General features: G+C 38.6%; 3 protein-coding genes across 18 annotated transcripts in view; all 3 read right to left on the reverse strand.

Annotated features, from left to right (window-relative positions):
- LOC128025116 (adhesion G protein-coupled receptor E5) overlaps nucleotides 1-315 on the reverse strand; it is a 61,076-nt gene extending 60,761 nt beyond the window's left edge. For all 14 annotated transcript variants that reach the window (XM_052612099.1, XM_052612019.1, XM_052611778.1 and 11 more), the window contains exon 1: nucleotides 169-315. In XM_052612099.1, coding sequence (XP_052468059.1) covers nucleotides 169-196 — 28 coding nt within the window. In that variant the 5' untranslated portion in view covers nucleotides 197-315. The remainder of the gene's footprint in view (nucleotides 1-168) is intronic.
- Nucleotides 316-799: 484 nt separating this feature from the next.
- LOC128027697 (zinc finger protein 501-like) lies at nucleotides 800-3,287 on the reverse strand. Of its 3 annotated transcripts, none has more exons than XM_052615626.1 (4): nucleotides 3,199-3,287; nucleotides 2,708-2,860; nucleotides 2,349-2,631; nucleotides 800-2,156 (listed from the first exon to the last, which is right to left on the reverse strand). In XM_052615626.1, the coding sequence occupies exons 2-4, from the start codon at nucleotides 2,858-2,860 to the stop codon at nucleotides 1,147-1,149; spliced, it is 1,446 nt and encodes a 481-aa protein (XP_052471586.1). In that variant the 5' UTR covers nucleotides 3,199-3,287; the 3' UTR covers nucleotides 800-1,146. The 3 variants fall into 3 exon arrangements, with proteins under 3 accessions (XP_052471586.1, XP_052471674.1, XP_052471509.1); XM_052615714.1 differs by having other exon boundaries at nucleotides 3,211-3,278; XM_052615549.1 differs by having other exon boundaries at nucleotides 3,039-3,205.
- Nucleotides 3,288-5,120: 1,833 nt separating this feature from the next.
- Nucleotides 5,121-19,805, reverse strand: LOC127938143 (adhesion G protein-coupled receptor E5-like). Its single transcript, XM_052534607.1, has 18 exons — nucleotides 19,356-19,805; nucleotides 15,170-15,235; nucleotides 14,890-15,030; nucleotides 14,679-14,807; nucleotides 13,607-13,726; nucleotides 12,931-13,059; nucleotides 12,790-12,845; nucleotides 12,630-12,719; nucleotides 12,385-12,538; nucleotides 12,162-12,278; nucleotides 11,882-12,078; nucleotides 11,574-11,744; nucleotides 11,288-11,482; nucleotides 7,680-7,897; nucleotides 7,385-7,543; nucleotides 7,144-7,315; nucleotides 6,895-6,990; nucleotides 5,121-6,016 (listed from the first exon to the last, which is right to left on the reverse strand). The coding sequence occupies exons 1-18, from the start codon at nucleotides 19,399-19,401 to the stop codon at nucleotides 5,972-5,974; spliced, it is 2,301 nt and encodes a 766-aa protein (XP_052390567.1). The 5' UTR covers nucleotides 19,402-19,805; the 3' UTR covers nucleotides 5,121-5,971.
- Between the last annotated feature and the right edge of the window lie 644 nt (nucleotides 19,806-20,449).

A 20,449-nucleotide genomic window follows, 5' to 3' on the forward strand; every position in this document is an offset into this window, starting at 1 on the left:
ATCATTTGTATAACCACACTTTTTACTACACATACTAAGGTGACACTAGTGTAGCAAAACCATGGCATTGTTGGTTTAACTAGTTTTTGGGTTTCATTTGTATTCCCAGAATCCACATTTAGTCACAAATATATAGTATTACTATAGAGTGAAACAACATGTACTCACCCAAGAGAAGAGCCCATTTCAGCTCCATGTCAGGAAACTGTAATCCGCTATTATGAAAGGTTCTGTAGAATTCCTAAACTCTAGAAAAACATTTCAACACGATTCGATGCATCCCTCCTCGTGTCTAGAGAGCGTCCTTCTTTCCTGGCCACTAGTGTGAGATACACTCAAACCACACGGTGTCCCTCCTTCCCAAATACAAATTATTCATCCTCAACGCAGTAATGGTTGGGAATGTAAAAATTATATTCAGCATGACTATTAGATTATTAACTTATATATATATATATATATATATATATATATATATATATATATATATATATATATATATGTGTGTGTGTGTGTGTGTGTGTGTGTGTGTGTGTGTGTGTGTATATATATGAGGTTCTACCTATATTTGCTTATTCCGGTCATAATAATAATTATTGATATAATATTATTATTTATTAAATCATTGCTCTTTTGTTGTTTTTGATTGCTTCCATTGCCCTCATTTGTAAGTCGCTTTGGATAAAAGTGTCTGCTACATGACTAAATGTAATGTAATAGTGATAATGGTAATAATAGCATTAGTAACTTGGTTCCAGGGCTTGAGTGTGCTGTGGCCAAAACAGAATAATCCAAGTAATCAGATTATTGCATGCAATTTATTACATTCAGCAGTGATTTCCATTTCTCCTCACATTAATTCTTTCTTAGTGCACATGAAGGATGTCTGATACACTTGCAGAAAGCTATGCATGATTACTCCCATCCATCTCAACAGCAGCGTATATCATAAAATTATTTGAGATTTAAAAGCTACTAAAAAATAAAACTGTGAAAAATATACAACTACTTTTGAAGAGGTGCTGTTTGCCTGCAGAGGGGTGGAGTTACAACATGATCGCCCCGCTCTGTCACACACAACACAGTCACAGCATTCAACATTATACTACAGTAAATGTACAGATTCAGCGTGAGCCTTTATCAAAGTCACTCTGATGTTTCCGGAGCCGCTTGCTCTTTAGCGTGTTTGTTCTGATGGCTCTGAAACCCTCCTAGATAAGCGAATCTCTCTCCGCAGATGGAGCAGTGGTAAGGTTTCTCTCCCGTGTGAACGCGCTCGTGGACATTCAGGACGTCCGAGCGAGCGAACGTCTTGTCGCAGTGAGAGCACTTGAACGGTCGCTCTCCGGTGTGAATCCTCTGGTGCTTCAGCAGGTTCGTGTTTTGCCGGAAGCTCTTCCCGCAGACGATGCACTGGTAGGGTTTTTCCCCCGTGTGGACCCTCTGGTGGACCTTGAAGTGAGCCGGGTCGGAGAAGCTCTTCCCGCAGTGCGAGCACAGGTACGGTCGCTCTCCTGAGTGCATCCTCTTGTGGCGCTTCAGCTGAAAGATATGACGGAAGCGCTTGTCACATTGTGTGCACTGGTGCAGCTTCTCCGAGTGTATTTTTTGGTGTGAGATCAGACAAATGGGCTGTTTGAAGGTTTTCCCGCACTCGCTGCACTGGTACGGTCTCTCGCTGGCGTGCGAACGCATGTGAGACTTGAAGTGGGAGCCATCTCTGAATCTTTTCTCACAGTGAGGACACTTGTATGGCTTCTCCCCCGTGTGGATTCGCTTGTGAACCATTAGAGATTGTTTGGTGCTGAAATACTTGTCGCACTCGCTGCAGTGGAAGGGTTTTTCGCCGGTGTGTGTCTTCATGTGGATCTTCAGATTCCCCGAAGTGAAGGAAACCTTCCCGCACTGCTCACAGCGAAACTCCTTCTTCACCTTGTGCTCTTTTACATGAGCTCTTCTGTCTTTTAGGGAAGGGAAGCTGACGTTGCAGATCTTACAGGTGAAGTCTTTCTGTTCTGTGTGTTTTCTCTGGTGTCGTGCTAAATTGCCCTGTTTGCTGAAGGTCCTCCCGCAGGTGACGCAGGAGAAACTCTTGGTCTTCTGCTGCTCTTTTGAGGTCGAGGCCGTTGCTTCATCAGACGAACTGCTGTTGTCATCTAAGAGGAACGAGGGCATATTTCCATTAACTTGCACTTCCCCAAGTCACATGTCAAACCCAAAACCATAAATGACGTGTAAACCATTTGTTGATGATACACCACTTACAGTGGCACGGGAAAGTTTGGGCACCCCTTGCAGAATCAGAGAAAATGTGAACTGTAGATAATATATTAAAGGAAGCAAGATACCTGGAGGAATAAATTCATCATCATCATCATCATCACTAGACTGTATTTTATCGGCCGTGGTTTCTTCTCTGGTCTCCTGTGTGTTCCTGCAGTCCACCAGTGTGACGGAGCACGTCTTCATCAGCGTCTGCTGTTCTCCAGCGTTACAGTCGGACCCCGGGGACTCTGTCTGTTCGACGGACGCACGGCTGTCACACACGTCAGTATAACAGAGCAGACTGAGGCTGAGCTCCGAGTCCTGCGTGTCTCTGGATCTCTGATCTCTGACGCTCCAGACCGAGTCCTGAGAGAGAACAACACAAGACATGAGCGGACTGGGTTTGACTCGACTCAAGTGAAGGGTGAAGAGCTGCTCAAACCTCTCCTCTTTCTCTCAGCTTGGCCTCCAGTGAAGCCACCTCTTTCTTCAGCTCACAGATCTCTGTGATGAAATCCTCAATATCCAGCATGGACAGATCAGTTCCTACTGATTTACAGCAGATCACATCCACCTGAGCGCTCATGATCAACATCTGAACACAAACACAGCCAGATTACTGACAGAGACACATTAATAATGAACTGATACTGACTGATTTACAATCATGAAAGAGAGCAGAACTGATCTATTCATATATATGAACGTTTAAAAATGTAAAATGTTGGTCAGTTTCATTTTTGATCAAGCATTCATCTTCATTTAACGCATACACATTCTTGTCCAATCATATGATACACTCGTTTAGCGCTCGGCACGAAGATACAGCGAGAAATAAATAAACTGACAAAAACAATAATCCCATACAGAACTAGAATAATGTAAATCGATGATAAATGTGAGTATAAATCTGGTAAACAGTGTAAAACATACTAAAGCCCGCACCGGTAGAGTCTCAAACTGTATTAAGCTCTTGTTTCAGTCGCTCTGTGGTCTGTTTGCTCTCACTAAAGACCCTCGAGCGCCCCCGTCTGTCTGGAGCGGAAGTGATCTCACTGAAGAGCCTCGAGCGCCCCCGTCTGTGCGGAGCGGAAGTGATCTCACTGAAGAGCCTCGAGCGCCTCTGTCTGTGTGGAGCGGAAGTGTGTTTGAGTGACTTCAAATAAAGCGTTTCCTCGTCTTTTCTCATCGCTCCTTCGCATTCACTCATTAATAATGGTTTTACTACTGCAACTATAATTTAGTATGAAGTCAGAAAGAGCTTCAGTGCTAAGTATGTTTACATACACAAATAATCTGTCAGAAGCTTCCAGTGAAGAAGAAAGTACAGACATTTAAATATAACACTAATATATATATATATATATATATATATATATATATATATATATATATATAGAGAGAGAGAGAGAGAGAGAGAGAGAGAGAGAGAGAGAGAGAGAGAGAGAGAGAGAGAGAGAGAGAGAGAGAGAGAGAGAGAAAACAATTGTTTTAATGAACAGGTATGTATTTGTAATAAAACCACAGTAATCACAAATCTGCTGTTTTACTACAGTAACCGTGTTACTAGATTAACACGTAAAATGAATTTAAGATTACTAGATTTAACGTTTTAAACATTTATCATTTAATTTTCAGTCCTGGACATTATTATACAAAAATGAAAATTTAATCTTAAATATGTTTAAATGGGTAGTGAATGTTGCATTTCAAAATTAATTTATTCATTGTCTATGCATGAGTTTATTTAAATATTTTTTTTTTTTTGCGATTTAATAACTGCACTAAATGATTATTACACACTCATTATTTTTGTTATTAATTGTTCACCTCTTGACTTATATTACAGGATTTCTATATGACACACAAACTATATTTTAAAACCCATTTTAATTATTTCAGATGACAAAGGCAGTCTAAAGAACAACCTCTCCAGATTCATCAGTGATGTGGAATGAAGACTCGTTCAGCTGATGGAGAAACTCTACATTGAGCTCTCTCTGTCTGTCTGTAGGGGTCAGAGAGCTTTCATCTGGTTTGAGTAGAGATGGACTGACCCCGGTGCTGTGCATGTATTCATGTTTGGCAAAGCAGAACAATGGTTATATCACTTGATGGATTGAATTTGATCTATTAAAAAAACATAAAAATAAAATAGTATCATTAATTTGAGTGCCTGAGGCAGTAGTTCCCCCCTTTTTTTTAATTGTTGGATGGATGTCCTTTAACGCATTGCTATCAGTTTTCCAGAGCATTTGTGCCACAGTGTAAGGAACGGTATTTACTGGGTGAAGTGGAGCTTCTTAGGGTTTTGATTGTTTGTTTTGAGGTTGCTTCTCTAATGCTTCAACCATGATGTGATGTAGAATTAGAAAAGTGCATGTTTATATGGGATACTTGCTTACTGGCCTTATGTGAACACAAACTCATTTATATATTTTAAAAATGAAACCATCAGGGAACATTTTTAAAATAAATACATAAAACCTATGTGCACTGTTCTGGGAATAATATTTCATGGTTTTGAAAAATTAAGAATGTTATTATTATTGTGCTCTCAAATGGGAACCGGATGCTAACACGAAGGGAACATTGCTTGGATGGTTTGAATATGATCACTTAATTAAAAGAGAGCTTTTCTCTGAATGTGATTAGCTCTGTATCATCATGTTCTCATGTCATGTAAGAAGCTTTTCACTGGGTTGAAATGAATCCTCTGGATAGAAAGTGTTTTTTTGTGGCCTTTAAATTACTTTAATGTGCAGATCCATGTATGATATAGAATTAAAATGTATGCTTATGGTGTATTTGACAAAGCCAACTTATGGGAACACAAAACAGAAATCAGCCACAGCTTCTTTAGTCAATTATTTAATACTTGCTGAAAAACATCACAGTACGACATCAGGGCTAGACATGACCCTTATTTCAAGTGAAGAAAAATAATATTAAAATACGTATTTGAATTCAAAAGATACAAAAAACATTATGGAAAATGTCAAATAAAGCATTTGTTTCTAATCAAATATCATTACACATGTAACAGGGAGCTTAAACGTTTGTGTTGCAGAAGCAAGTTGTTTAAAGCTTTCGCATTAGCTGTATCATCTTACAAAATCACTCTGTTCTCAAACCGGAAACACTCAAGTCCACAGTACGCATTACTTCTGACTCCAATGATAATGTGTGTGGGCATCTTTGTGCTGTCAACCGGATAAAAATTTATATTTTAAATAGCTTTATGAATATAAAGTTTCTCACTGAAATAGAGGTCAAATTTCCCAAATAGCTTAAAGAAAAAGTAAAGTGGCATGTAAGTGCAGATCACATAAACGTGAATGTCTGTGATTGATAATAGATTAATGCCTCTTTCATAAGGCAGACTGGAGACTAATTCTTCAAATAACATCTTCACAATATTTTCATGCCTTTTGCATGCAAGATGTTTTTCACTAAATGCACAACGATAACAGTTAAAGAGTCTCCAAGGTCCGTTAGGGGAAGAAAACCGAGCTGCATGTTTTATTAATTTCGCATCCGCCTCTAGTGACGCATAGGTCATGTGACGAGCCCCACACCTGAAATATTCTTGCTTAATAGGCAGAAAGAAAGCAGTTTAAGATCTTCTCAATGGAATGGAGCCCCACGTGCTGCAGAATGAAAGCTCTGAGAGAAATCTTTGAAGATCCTCCAGGACTGACCCGCTCTAGATCTTGGACTCTCCTGATGTCGGATTGCTCCGCAGAGGTTGCTGTGAAGGTCAGAGCACACGGTTAGAAGCAGAAGCTCAATCTAGTGATGCACTGACATTAGTTTTCATTTAGCCAAAATAATCACACTCCAGCATACTCAATAATCAGCTGCATCATTCATATTTATTCAATCATGCATTCAACAATAAATACTTCACTAAGAGTTAAAGTGAAATATATTTATCAAGAGTCTCCTCTCTAGAGTTTTCTAGCTGTCTAACGAGTTAATGGACATTTAGTGGCTTTTCTGAGATAAATGTGATAGTATTGTTTAGTAGCTGTTTTGTTGTCATCTGTCTGGTTGACACACTGACTCAGTGAGACATGAAATATTTCAATAAATTGTTGTTTTCAACTCCTTCTGATGCTCATTCATGTTTGTTTTGTGTTATAACTAGTTGTAAAGAAGAAGAGATGATCGATTTACATGCTGCTTGAACATTGAAGAGCATTAAAACTGTATTAATTTCTGAATTGTGTGATTAGACGGACAACATTTAGAAACTTAGACTTTGTTTCATACTAAACATTTGTAACTACACAAAACAGCATAGACTAAAAGTCTGTTGTGAAGATTTAAGAAATAATACCAGGCACTAATTATTTTTAGTGGTCGACATTTCAGTGCATCACTTACGACAGCTAACAAACTTATGTTTAAATATGTTGTGGGAGCATTGATTTGAAATATTTATAAAACATCCAAATGTCCAGTTTTCTTGTTGTGATTAGAACAATTTAAAAAGGTTGAATGCAACATTCTCCTCACCTTTAATCTAACATTCTTTGAACATTTACATCGATAACATCATATGGACATTCTGAGACTGTTGTTAGAATGTTTATCTGAACATTTATATATATTTTGTAAATATACCCGACTGTTGCTGGAATGATTGGTGCTGAATTCTGAATATCTCCTCTCCTGAAGTGAGCAGATCCTGCTTATCAGCTTGTAATACTCATCTCTGACCTGAAAGGGCGACAAAACACGTTGAAAACACACTGAGAGCTCTTGGCCAGAATACATTGAAATACAGTGAGTCAGAAGTTTGACTATGAGCTGTAGAGATCTTTAAAGTGTAGTTTGAATCCAGACATTGTGCATTTGTTTGTGTGTAAGTACCGGTTTGGACAGCAGGCAGTGCATGATGAAGATGAGCGCCCCCTGCAGGCTGTTGAAGATGGTGAAAAGGTACAATGCAAATAGGGTAACTTTCTCATAGAAGAGGAAGGAACCGAAAACCCACGTCCCTCCAAGAATACAGAACTGAGCCACAGCAGTCACGGTAAACCCCCTGAATGCACCAGAAATGAATTAGACTCAATGACTGTATGTATTTAGGGTTTAGATATTAAACACTCACTTGATGGTGCGGAGTTTGGAGAGGTCTGGATTGAGGCTAGAGAATTTTTCGGCCAGTTTCCACACAGTGATGATGAAGACGAAGCTGTTGAGGATGACGATGATGCAGACGGGCGCAAGGAAACTCCACATGAAATTTTGGTCAAGTGAGAGCCAACAGCTGGAGCACAAACACAAATAATTATCAAGACAGCTGGAAAGCAGTCAGATAACACTGTGATTTAGACTCTGTCAAACTTGTTCACACAAAAAGCTCAAACACAAACAGCGCTTCACACAAATTCACACACACTCACTGTCGTTTGGTGCCGTATCCCGCTGGGTAGGTGATGGCAGAGATGATGACGATGACGAGAGGGGCTCCGTATCCCACCAGATACATGTAGAGGTGTTTTAATGTGGTGTGAAACACCATCACAACCATCCGGTAGAGCTGAAGCCCCTCCAGCAGCATCCAGCAGAATGCAGACAAGAAGAAGAAATGAAGCAGACCGGCCACAATCCCACACCCTACCTGAGAGAAACAAAGAGAAACAGCACAACTACAGTTAGATAAGTTGGTAAACCAACATTGATGTTGGCTTGTCAGCTGTGTTTGAAATTTTTTTAAGATTTCAAACGAAGACAATAAAATGTTATTAACACACAGTACTAGCACTTTGCTAAAATGTTTTAGCATGTTGCTAACATGAATTAGCATGTTACGTCAGGTTTTAACACAGTGTTATTACTTTTAGCATTTTGTTACCATACCACCTAGAAATGTTCAATGTTATGGGAATGTTTTCAGTGGCTAGTTCTATTTTAGTTCCCAGAATCTTCTGTTAAAAGTTAGGATAACATTCTCTAAAAACATTCAAAAAATGTCTATTGATAACATTGTTACAACATTATTATCTAGCATTCTAATAAAGCTTCCCAGCACACTAGATGTGGACTGACATTGCTCAGAAGTGAAATGTTGGTTGAAAGTGAAAACCCAACCTCTGTTTGGAGTCAAACTCTAGCCTAAATACTCCAAAAACAGTATTACCAACTTCACTTATTATAGACAAATAGATTTATTTCTGTCATGTAAAAAAAAGTTCTTACTGAGATTAACAGAGGTGTTGATGGTTTATTGAAAATAATAGTTTAGTTTGACGTCACCATTATGGTGATCAGTACTTAGGCAGTATGACTATTTTCAGTGTTACTGTTTATTTAGCTGCCATAACTATATTTGTTACAGCAAAAATAGTGAGAGAAAGATGTTATCAGGGGATGTTGGTTGCTTACTGACGTAAAATATTTCTTCATGTAACAATCTGGTCAACTGGTTTTATCTAGACTCTATCCTATGCTATCCGTTTAATATTAGTGATTACAGCAAACGTGTTGAAACACACAAGATACTGTCATTTTATATCATAAATATTTTTGTCTGTTCTTTTTAAGTTTTATTGTTCAAGAACCACTCTAAACCACCAATTACTTAGACACACAGAGAACTCAAAAACTAGTGTGTGAATCTCAACAATGGTCACATGCTTCATACCGCAATGCATTCTGGGTGCCATGGATGAGTTTTGCATGATGTACCCAGAATACATTGCTGCATGAAGCATGTCACTATGTTGAGATTCATACACTGAATATTGATGTTTGTGTGACAATTTTTTTTAAACCCTTAAAAATACCTGCTTTAATTCAGCAGAGTCTCTGGCTTTTGACACATTGAGTCAGCTTAATTAATAACATGTACCTAACACCATACATTAGACTGGGTGAAACCAGGACACCTATGTGATGATGTTTCAATCATCGGCAAGCAACCATCATCATCTAACCACATGCGCTCTTGCCATAACAAAGATTACAGCAGATAAAAAACAACATGACGAGTGAAATTGCACAACTAAAACCAACACTTACCATCATTATGGTGACATCAAACCAAACTTACTTTTATGCAGACCTCATCATCCACATCTAAACATCTGCTTAAATCTTAATTAGAATGTTAGGGGATAATGTTCTAATAACGTTATTAATAAACATTTTTAGAGAACGTTATCCTATCTTTTGAGAGAACATTCTGGGAACAAAAATAAAACTATTTTTAGAACAATCCATGGGAATGTACTTAGAACATTTTTAGAACAAAAAAATCTAGCTGGGATGATTCAACAGTTCGCGAACATGATTTAGCATTTTGCTAGAATGTTTAAACATGTTAACATGTTAAGGCTCTCATTGCTAAAAATGCTTGTTTTAATGTAATTCATTTTTTATAACATTTTTTAGGATGATTTAGCATGTTGCTAGTATATTTTTATATTTTAATGTAGTTTCAGAGGTGGGTAGTCCAGGGGCCAAAGAGTAAAAGTCCTGCCATATTTTTGTTGCACCCATGAACAGCTGATTTCACCAGAGGAGGAAACAAGTCATTCTTTCCAAGTCACAAACTAGTCTTGAGTCAAATCCCAAGTCCTCAATGAGTTAAAGTTAATGAGATAATTAAGAGACTAATTAAATGATGATTGTGCATTAGTGATGAACACCTGCTGTAAACAATCAACATCCCTGAAGAAAAGAGAAACTCAAGCACTACAACTGACACTAACCACAGGCTTGGATGAAGTCAACTGGGAGAAAAAAAAAACTGTGCCACCATAATTGTGGTGAGTATTTGCTTCAGTTGAGCTCTTGAGCCTATAAGCAGTTTTAATACATTTGCTTCAAAGCAGTTGCGTTATTGTTTTTCAGCAAATGTTTGTGCAACACTAATAGAAGGTAACTTATGCCTTTGATGCCTGTGTGATCTTTATTTAAATTTCTAGATTATACTTTTAAATAAAATAATTTGTGAATTATTGGTTAGAGAGGACTGATGTGTATTCACTGCTCTGTTAAGTACTCACCATACTTAACTGTATGTCACTTTCACAAAAAGAGAGAAATCTCATTACGTAAATGACACTATAATGCTTCAATAATAAGGAGAAATAAAAACACAGTTTGGGATTAGGCATTTAGCCATGAACATTTATCATATGATCCTCAACAGTGGTGAAAATATTTATTCATACTGCAGTGCATTATGGGAGTCTTTCATATATTGCAACATGAAGCATTTTGTTGATTGTCATCATTGTAGAGATTCATATGCTGGTTCTTGATATCTGTGTGTGTCTAAAAACCAGCTCATTGTGACTATATATGTTTTTCATAGATCTCTTTTCTCCACAGCAATACATGAGGAGCTACAGAGAGAGATCTGACATAAACAAGTCGTGGGTCAAGAGCACAACTAAACCAAACACTGATCTCCATGATGGTGACATCATTTTAACCAATAAAACATCAACGTCTGATCCTCTGTAGTTCTCAATAACAGCAGGTGTTAATCACTAATGCACAATAATCATTTAATTAGTCACTTAATTATCTCATTAACTTTAACTCTTTGAGGACTTGGGATTTGACTGAAGACTAGTTTGTGACTTGGAAGGAATGACTTGGTTCCTCTGGTGAAATAAACTGCTGACTTTATGATTGGAACAAAAATATGGCAGGAGTTTTACTCTTTGGCCCTTGGATTACCCACCTCTTTCATGTGTTGCTAACTTTTTAACATGACTAGCATGTTTTATCATGTTGCTAGCATGATTTAGCATGTTGTACTAGGATACTCATTAGGCTTTGCTAACGACCGGAGTAAATACAAGTCTCGTTGTACAAATAATACATGAAGGTCTGACATGAGTTTTAGTGGTTTTAACTGAAAATAATAGTCAAATAAGAAGATTAAATAATAGACCTTGGCTTTGTCAAGCCAGCATTATAAAGAGAAAACACTTCTTGTGCTTCTCTACTTGTTTGACTTTAAGGCCCCAGTATACAGAAGATATGAGACACACACCTGATTGTGAGTGCTGGAGATCCCACAGAGGAAGACGAGGTCTGCGATGAAGAGAGAGATGCTCAGATGGAGATGAATGCTGGTTCGGGTTCCTTGGATGGAGCGGCAGAACTTGAACGTGAGGATACAGAGAGACAAACAGACCAGAGACAGAACTAAACCCACACGCGTGATCATCACCAACTCAAACGAGTCCTGGAGGAGAGGAAGAGGGAAATCATCATCATTTCATATTAAAGATCTGAATTAAATGTTAAATCCCAGTTGTTCTGGTTCACAGATGTACCTGGAGAGGATAGAGAGCCATGAGCACAGCGAAACTACTGAGATGAGAGCAGGAGCAGGCTGTATGAGTGCTGTTAGACTCCGCCTTCTTGCAGCCCCGCCCAGACCACACCCGCTCATCCGCATCCCAGTACACACAAGAGTAAGACACGCCCCTAGACTCCGCCCTCTCCTGAAAAAGACATAACAGAATAACTGGAAGTTATAAAAGGGGAGAAAAACATGAACGTTTGATCTTCTGCATGAGAATCGGTGTGTGTCTCCATGAGATCTTGTGCTGGTCATGAGCTGATCTGTCATTATCTTCACCTCCTCGTGTGTAAAGATGAGCATCACCGGCTCTGACAGCTGCTTGGTTTCTGCATTACTGACGACGGCAGTCACCACTTTGGAGTTGAGTTGATAACTGACGCCTCTCTCTTCATCATCTGGTCTCTCTCTTTTATGGAGCAGACCACTGGATGAGGTCAGATCTTTATAACTGACCAGAGCTGCAAACGCAAAACCTAAAGGAAAACCACATTTACATATCGTCAGGAAAGTGCTGATGGTTTCAGTAGAACATTTATGTGCACGTGTTTGTTTGTACCTGGATATGATTCCCCTACAACTGTTTCCCAGCTGGCACCGAAGAGGGCGGAGTCTGTGCTCAGATTGACACGCCCACTGGGCGGAGTCTGATTCCGCATGACTGCAACCTCAGCAACTGTGATTCACATCATGAGGATTTAATAAAAATGCCTTATTTTCAGTCTTTCTATGCAGTACCAGAGTGAGATTGTGTCTAAACTGAAATGTGTGTGGTTTCTCACCGGTGTTGTGTGTCTCCATCCTGGTCACTGGCTGTTTCAGCTGAGGTCCGATCAGACGCATGCTGTTCTCCACCGCATCCAGAAACTGATTCAGTGTCTCACCGTCAGCGATGGTTCCTTCAGACAGCAGCTCATCAGTGGAATTGAACACATTCTGTCAAACACACTGAGATTTAGAGGAATATTCCCGCTCAAACTGCTCTTTCAACAAGAACAGAAATGCAGAAGAAGGCTGATTGTTTCACCTCCAGTAACTGCTCTCCCGTCTTACGGCTAACATTGGCATTACGCAGAGACTCGCAGCTGCTCCTCAACAGAGCCAGTAAATCATTCAACTAGAAGACACACATAAATTAAAGTCTGAATACTGATTATTAACCAAATAATCACTAAGAGTCATTCTACCTTTACAGATGCGCTCTCCGTGTCAGACTCTGCTTTAAAGTGGTCGCAGCTCATCTCTGTGCACAGCAACAAAGCACAGTTAATTGTTTTGCACATTAGCAGCTACACAATAAACAGAGACATGCACAGCTGATCGCTCACCAATGCATTTTGACTGGTTGTTGCCATAGTTACTGTAACCCTGGTTACATACACATCTGTAGCTTCCTTCTTCATTCTGGCACTGTGCATTTGTGCCGCAAACATGTTGAACTGTACACTCATTGATGTCTGTGAAGGACAGAAGGCTGTCAGTCATATAAATGCAGATTCCTATTATGATATTGTTTTATCTATTAATATTGTTTGCATTCAGATATTCTATGCATCTGTGAATCCTGACACATAAAATGTATCTTGGTTTCCACAAATATTGTGCGGCACACCTGTTTTTTTAACATGGATAATAATCAGAAATATTTCTTAAGCAGTAGATCGTCTTATTATTATGATTTCTGAAGATCATGTGACACTGAAGACTGGAGGAATGATGCTGGAAATACAGCTGCGCATCACATAAATAAATTACAGTATAGCACATATTCACATAGAAAACAACTATTTTAAATTGTAATATTTCACTGTTTTACTTTATTTTTGATCAAATAAATGCAGGAGAGACATCTTTCAAAAACATTACAAAATCGTATCTACCCCAATCTTGAACATACATATAATGAGCTGTTATTGTTGGACATGAGCAGACACATACATCATGTTATGATGATTATGAACAGCACTCAAACACACTGATGTCAGTACGGTTACTGGTGCTTACCTGCACAGGTGCTGTTCTCTCGTTTGACAAACCCCGGAGAACAATTGCAGTGGAAACTGCCAGCTGTGTTAAAGCAGCTGCTGTGAACTCCACACACTGAGGATAAACACTCATCCTCGTCTTCAGCCGACACACACAGAGACGAGTGTTTCATTTAGACACAAGCACACGTTCACACACACAAACTAGTGAGATGACAGAGGTTAGACAGACAATGAAAGCTGTGTTATACTGGAAAACCTCACGGAAAGCCTCACGTGAAAACATATAAATGAACTTTGTTAATACGACTGCAGCAGCCAAACTAAATGAGTTTACACCAGCAAAAATCTCTGTGCTTCTGGATGAAAGCAGGACTTCCTAATCAACCACTACTAGTTTTATAAATAGCAATGTTTCTTCTTTCTATGGAAAACCCAAGACGATCTAAATGTGTAGTAAACACTAGAGCACTGCATGAGACACAATATGTCACACTGCGACTGAACTTAAACTATCTTCAGTGTGACAGATCAACCATGCTTTCTATCAGATGTTCTGCATGTTTTGCAAAGGCAAATTTAATGCCTTCATTTTCTGGATGATAAATTAACGGTACTTGCATGCAAAGTTAGAGTGAAATCATGTGGAGAAGTAGCATAGTACAGTTTCACTGCGTCTATTGCATACAGTTAACTGCTATTTCATCCCAAACAGAGCCCATCATTAATATAGTACTGAGCTGGTGGCAAGAACTGATTCTGATTCTTATATTCTAAGCTTAAGAAACACTAAATGCATCACATGGATCTTGGATGGTTATAATCAGGGTAGAAAATAACCAGGGCTTTGGGGGAAAATGTCTCTGTTTTTATCTGTTATCTAATATTTATCTACGCTAGCAGTATTTAGGTATGGATTTAAACAGCATTTTAACTAGCCGACACTATAAATGAACCATATCAGTAAAGAAACGTTTTGATCTGGAAGTCAAACATTGATTTTTAATGAAAAATGTTAATTTATGACACTGATTGTAATTTTGCTATGATCAACAGTCAAAATAACAAGCAGTAAGATTGAGGATACACACCTTCACAATCTGTGTCTAGTCTTGATGGCTTGTATCCTTTTGGACACGAGCAATTGTACGAGCCGAGGGTGTTCACACACTCCGTATTACCTGGGCATTCATATTTTCCCTCAACACACTCATTGATATCTGTTGGAGGAAGCAGCTGATATTAGTTACAGTAATTAAATGATAGTTCTTGACTCTTTTTTCCCATAATCCTCTCTCGTACCCAAACACTGTGTTTCTAGGGTGAAGTTGTGTGTTGCTGCCTGAAATCCTGTATTACAGTTGCAGTAGTAACTTCCATGTGTATTGAAACACCGAGCGTGATCACCACACACACTCGGAACCGTCACACACTCATCTGCATCTGTAAGAGACAATCAGGAAGAAAACATCATTACAATGTTAGAAAATAACTACAGTAACACACATTTCTATTGTTTGATTGACAAACAGACCATTAACTGTGTGTTATTACAGAAAAATACTGTATTAAAACACATTACCAACACAGCCGCCGTTTTTTCCGTCAAATCCCTTTTCACATGATTCACTGGACACCAGGAACAGACCTAATGAAGAAAAAGAAAAAAACAAGATCTGTGTAATTATCTGGAGAATTCGGAAATCTGTCCACAAATACATCCATCCATCCCAAAACTCTGCTGTCAAGCCATATTTCAATCTTTAATGAAGTTCCAGTTACTGTACATCAGGCAGAATTAAATACTATAATTAAGCAAAATATTACAGATGTGTCTCCAGCAGAAGAAGGTTGTCAGACACAACCTAATAAATTTACAATTTAGACGTGCTTAGCTTTTGACACATTCAAGAGGACGTGTGGAGAATATTGTATCTGCTTTGTTTTGTGGTCTTTATGAGGTAAGTACTCAAGAAGTAGGCTACTCTAACTTCACTCTGTCTGAATATCAGTACTGAAAGTGATTAAATGAGGGCTGAATATAGTTTTTGGATCATTACCAAGTAATGCACACACATTTATTCACTGTAAAACCCAGCACAGAAGTCAATGATTATGAACACTGATCTCTAACATAGTTGCTCAGTTTATAGTTTATTTTATCTAACCGGGCATACACTGTGTGATTTCTGTGCGATTTCGGCAAGGTACCACCTCACACTGTACGAGTAGATCACATGCGGTGTAAAGCCAAAGCTCACTGTACGGTCCGATCGTCGAGTTGCGATATGACTGCTCACACTATACGTGGGGAATCAACCGAATCAACACGTAGGATCCCTCAGAACCTGGACGTTTTGGGCTGTTTCTGAATAAACATGCTTTCCCGGGATAAACGCACTGCTTTGGTGATATGCGCAATTCTGTGTGCTGACACAGTTTTTTTCGAGTATGGCTCTGTGTGACGTTAGATGGAGCGGAATTTCCTTATATGGGTCCTGAGGCACTTCTGCCGGAAGAGCGCGCTCCCGTATAGCAGAGCACTGAGAGCACAACAGACTTCACTGATCAGAGCGAGAGCGTCGCGAAATGTCACAAAAGAAGTGTGTTTTTGGTTGCCAGGGCAAGACAACCCTGCACAGATTACCAAAAAAAAAAAAAAAAACAGCATTAAGGGACCAGTGGATGGAGTTTATTTTTACAGAGCATCAACGGAGTTGTGCAAGTGTTTGTGTTTGTTCCCTGCATTTCGAAGATGCTTGTTTTACAAACAAGGCCCAGATTTGCACATTGTTTATTTCTTAAGAATGATGCAATCCCAACGAAAAAGGGTCACGATCGTGTGTTGGAACCACAGGCGGTGAGTAAAACTGCTTCAAATATCTCTGTGTTGTTAACCTAGCTATCAGCGTGTAAGCACATCAAGTAAACAACATGCGATGTTGTCATCAAACTGCACTTTCCACATGTACAGCTTAAAAAAAAATATAAAAAAAAATAAAAAGACGACATAAAGTGGAACTTAGTCATTTTCCAAAACCGCTAAGCAAATATATACAGTTTCAGGACATACCACATAGAGACGTCGTTGTTGCTGCTGCTCTTGTTAAATTTCAGCCTCTGGATCTGATTCTGGATCATAAATAAACGCTGAATCTGACTGTTAGCCATGGTTTGTTTTGGATGATGTTTTTTTTTTTCCTCACGGTAATGTCACAGCTTCCAAACACTCAACGCAAAAGCCTACTGGCACTCGTGATTCTTTAGCTCCGCCCACACGTCACGCCTCTAGCGGCTCGTGTTTTTCCGGGAAAAATCAGTACTGACTATCTTTCCGGTCCCACTTTATATTAGGTGGCCTTAACTACTATGTACTTACATAAAAAATAAGTACAATGTACTTATTGTGTTCATATTGTATTGTAAAACACTTTTGCTGCTATTGAGGTGGGATAGGGGTAAGGTTAGGGAGAGGGTTGGAGGTATGGGTAAGTTTAAGGGTGGGTTAAGGTGTAAAGTATGGCTCAACAGTGTAATTATAAATGTAGTTTTTTTTAAATATAAGTACAATGTAAAAACATGTATGTACACAATAACTACAAGCCACTCAATATAAAGTGGGTCCATCTTTCCCTTATGAATATAATAAAACTAAAGACTTTTTGGAGTTATGAAGGATGCAGTACTACTCTATAGGTACTCAAGATTAACAGGAGATTGAGTGAAAATGAGCATTTCACCCCCCCTTTAAATGGTTTAAGGCAATCGGTTTCCTCGAACGGTTTGAGTTAAGTTACTTGTCGGGTTTTACAGTGTTGCAGTCTGCATGCAAAACAAAACACTTCCAGATATACAGAAAACACTTATCTACTGACACTGAGAAATGAACACGATAGTGTACGTGTTCAGGAAACCACAGATGCGCTGGAGATGTCCCGTACGAGCTGAAGCAAGCGCTGCAGATGCTACGGACGGAATTAACATTTCTCACAACTCTCACAATAATCTGTTTTTCTGCAGAACGAGAGAGCACTTCACACTATTTTTTGACCTTCTTTTCTCACATGGTGTCTTTTAGTTTAACACAGCGCAATAGATGCGACGCAAACACTGACACTCAAGCCATGCATTTCTTTTGGGTTAATGTTGTGATATTTATTTCAATCTTACATCAGTGTAAAATCAACTGTCTGAACTCAGTAAACTGAGGGCAGTTTTTTGTCATACCTTTAAATGTATACTTGGCTTTCAGTTTGACGGTTGGTGGTTAATTTAGTTTTTCAGTGATGTACTAATAACACTGTCAGATGTGTTACTTTGAAACACTGCAAGTTTTGCTTATACAGACTGGAAAAACAAACACATTGTTTTTCCAGTCTGTATAAGCAAAACTTGCAGTGTAAGAGTAAGGTGGCATTTGAGTAACTAGTTCAGCATCATGTGTCAGCTGGTCATGTGTGTGAGGTCTGGAGTTATCATGTTCTCAATCGTCTGTGGTTACTTTACCACAGTTTCACAGGAACATTTGGCAACTTCAAGGTAGAGTTCTGCACTTATCTCCACCATTTCACAAGACTTTCTTTCAAGCATCTTATAATTTCACCAAGACATTATTTAGTATTTTTGTTCAGATGTTTCCTCTTCTGAACGATTTTCAGCTTTTACGTTGTGTTGGCTACATATGATGAATGATAATCACAACCCACAAACATGGTGCAAAAATAAGTGTCAAATGAAAGTCAGAGCACCAACGCTCTACAGATTTTACTCTGCATCAGAGATTGTTTCAGCAGGATGCTGAAAAAAAAAAAAAAAAAAAAAAAGGTCTTGAAAAAGAGGTTCACAAGGTCTTGTGAAACTGAAGCTCCGTCATAAGAGTTGAGAAAGCTTTGTCCGTTACAGCACCATATTCTGACGTTGATCAATGAGAAGTACAGAGAAGTGCTTTCGAAAATCTGTTTGCTTGAAGAACTTTTGATATTTTTGGAACCTTTTAATTGCAAAATATTTTCTTTGAATTTAGATTATTCAAATGTTCTTAATAAATGGAACCGTTCACTGAAAGGTTCTGAGGGAAACGCAAAATGGTTCTTCTTTGGATGTGGTTGAAAAAAAAAAAAAAAAAAAACATTTTGGAACCTTGACTTGTAAGAGTGTAAAATATTCTATTCTAGTCTAAAGTGAAATCATAGTCCGTTGAATCTAATCTAGTCTAAAGTGAAATCATAGTCCGTTGAATCTAATCTAGTCTAAAGTGAAATCATAAGTTATATATGATTAAAGAAGCTGGAAGTGATGTCATAAGTTTCACACAGCCTGTGGTAGAATGGAAATTATCAAGAGGATTTTAAAATGAAACAAATACAAATAATCACATTTAAAAAGAAGCATGTTTTTTTTTATAACCTTAAGAACTATTTCAATGAAATCACACATTAACAAAAAAGTATATAACCTTGAATAACCACCAATAAATAAACTCACTATAGAGCCAATAACCACAATACACACACAAACAGACTGTTTCTTATCAGTCTTATCTGTGCTCTGGTGTCTGTGTTTTGTCTAAGAAAGAGACTCTTCATTATGATTCAGTGATGTAAAGAACATGTGCCATGTCTGTCTGCTATCACGGAGAAAAGCTCAAAGAATAGAGTCATTGTTTGACGCACACACACACACACACACACACACACACACACACACAGCTTAAATGACCAGTCCAGCTTCAACTTAAAGATATTCAAGACACACAAACACCTACTCACCCAAAAGAAGAAGAGTCCACTTCAGCTGCATGTTAGGAAACACCATAACTGCTGTCAGTCTGTTTATGCTTTGTTTTCTGTCTTCAAGTAAGCCCTCACAGTCTCTCACTTTCTATCCTTCAGGGCTCCTGAGAAGACTGAACTCTTCAGTGAATGCGGTCTCCTCCTCAGCTCTTCTCTGTCTGATAAGGAGCTCTTTTAAAATAGTTCTCTGTCTCTTTTTCTAAAGTTTCCAGTCAGTTTCCCAGATGATTCCTCCTTGGGACCTTCTCTTCTTTCAGTCTTGGCTCTGCTCTGTTTGTCTTAATCCACGCGGTTGGAGAGTTTCCACTATTTTATCTTCTTTACTTCTCTAGACTCGTCCACTATTCTGTCTGCGCTCCTCAGATGTGTGTGCTGCTACTGGGAGAAAGAGAAGCCGACACTCCCCCTGGAGAGAGAGAGAGAGAGAGAGAGAGAGACAGAGAGAGAGAGAGAGAGAGAGAGAGAGACAAAGAGAGAGAGAGAGAGAGAGAGAAAGCGCAGCTGTTGTCTTCAGCCAGTCATGCACACTAAATGCACGCGCTCTTTCTTTGCCACGTTTACTCCACTTTGGTTTGTGCATGATGTATGTTAAAATACATTTATACACTCTCTAAACAAAGAGTGACTGCTTTTTAGAGTTTATGAGCAAACTTTGCGACCTTTCTAGTCCATAATCCATTTAAAATGCATCATTTTTTTATTTATTTTTTTGGCCACACATTGGAAAGTTTCGGGAATGATGTCTGTATATGTATGTGTGTTCACTCTCAAAGCAATAGTAATTTACATTGTGATAACCATAGCAATAGACAGGACAAGATATGTGAAAATGTGCATTAAAAGAATAGTTCACTTTCAAATTTAATTTTGGTATTTTTAGCTTATCTCAAGATGTAGGTGTCTTTGTTTCCGCAGTATTTCCCATTTTGATATTTTTAGGTCAAACCGTTCTTGTCTGTGACTCATATAATGGAGGTCTATGGTCACCACCTCATAGAGCACAATTCCCCATCGTAAGTACACATTGATGTCCTAGGACACAAAACGAGTGGTTTGTGTGAGAAAACGAA

Source organism: Carassius gibelio, chromosome A1 (genome assembly GCF_023724105.1).
Source record: "Carassius gibelio isolate Cgi1373 ecotype wild population from Czech Republic chromosome A1, carGib1.2-hapl.c, whole genome shotgun sequence".
Taxonomy (NCBI): domain Eukaryota; kingdom Metazoa; phylum Chordata; class Actinopteri; order Cypriniformes; family Cyprinidae; genus Carassius; species Carassius gibelio.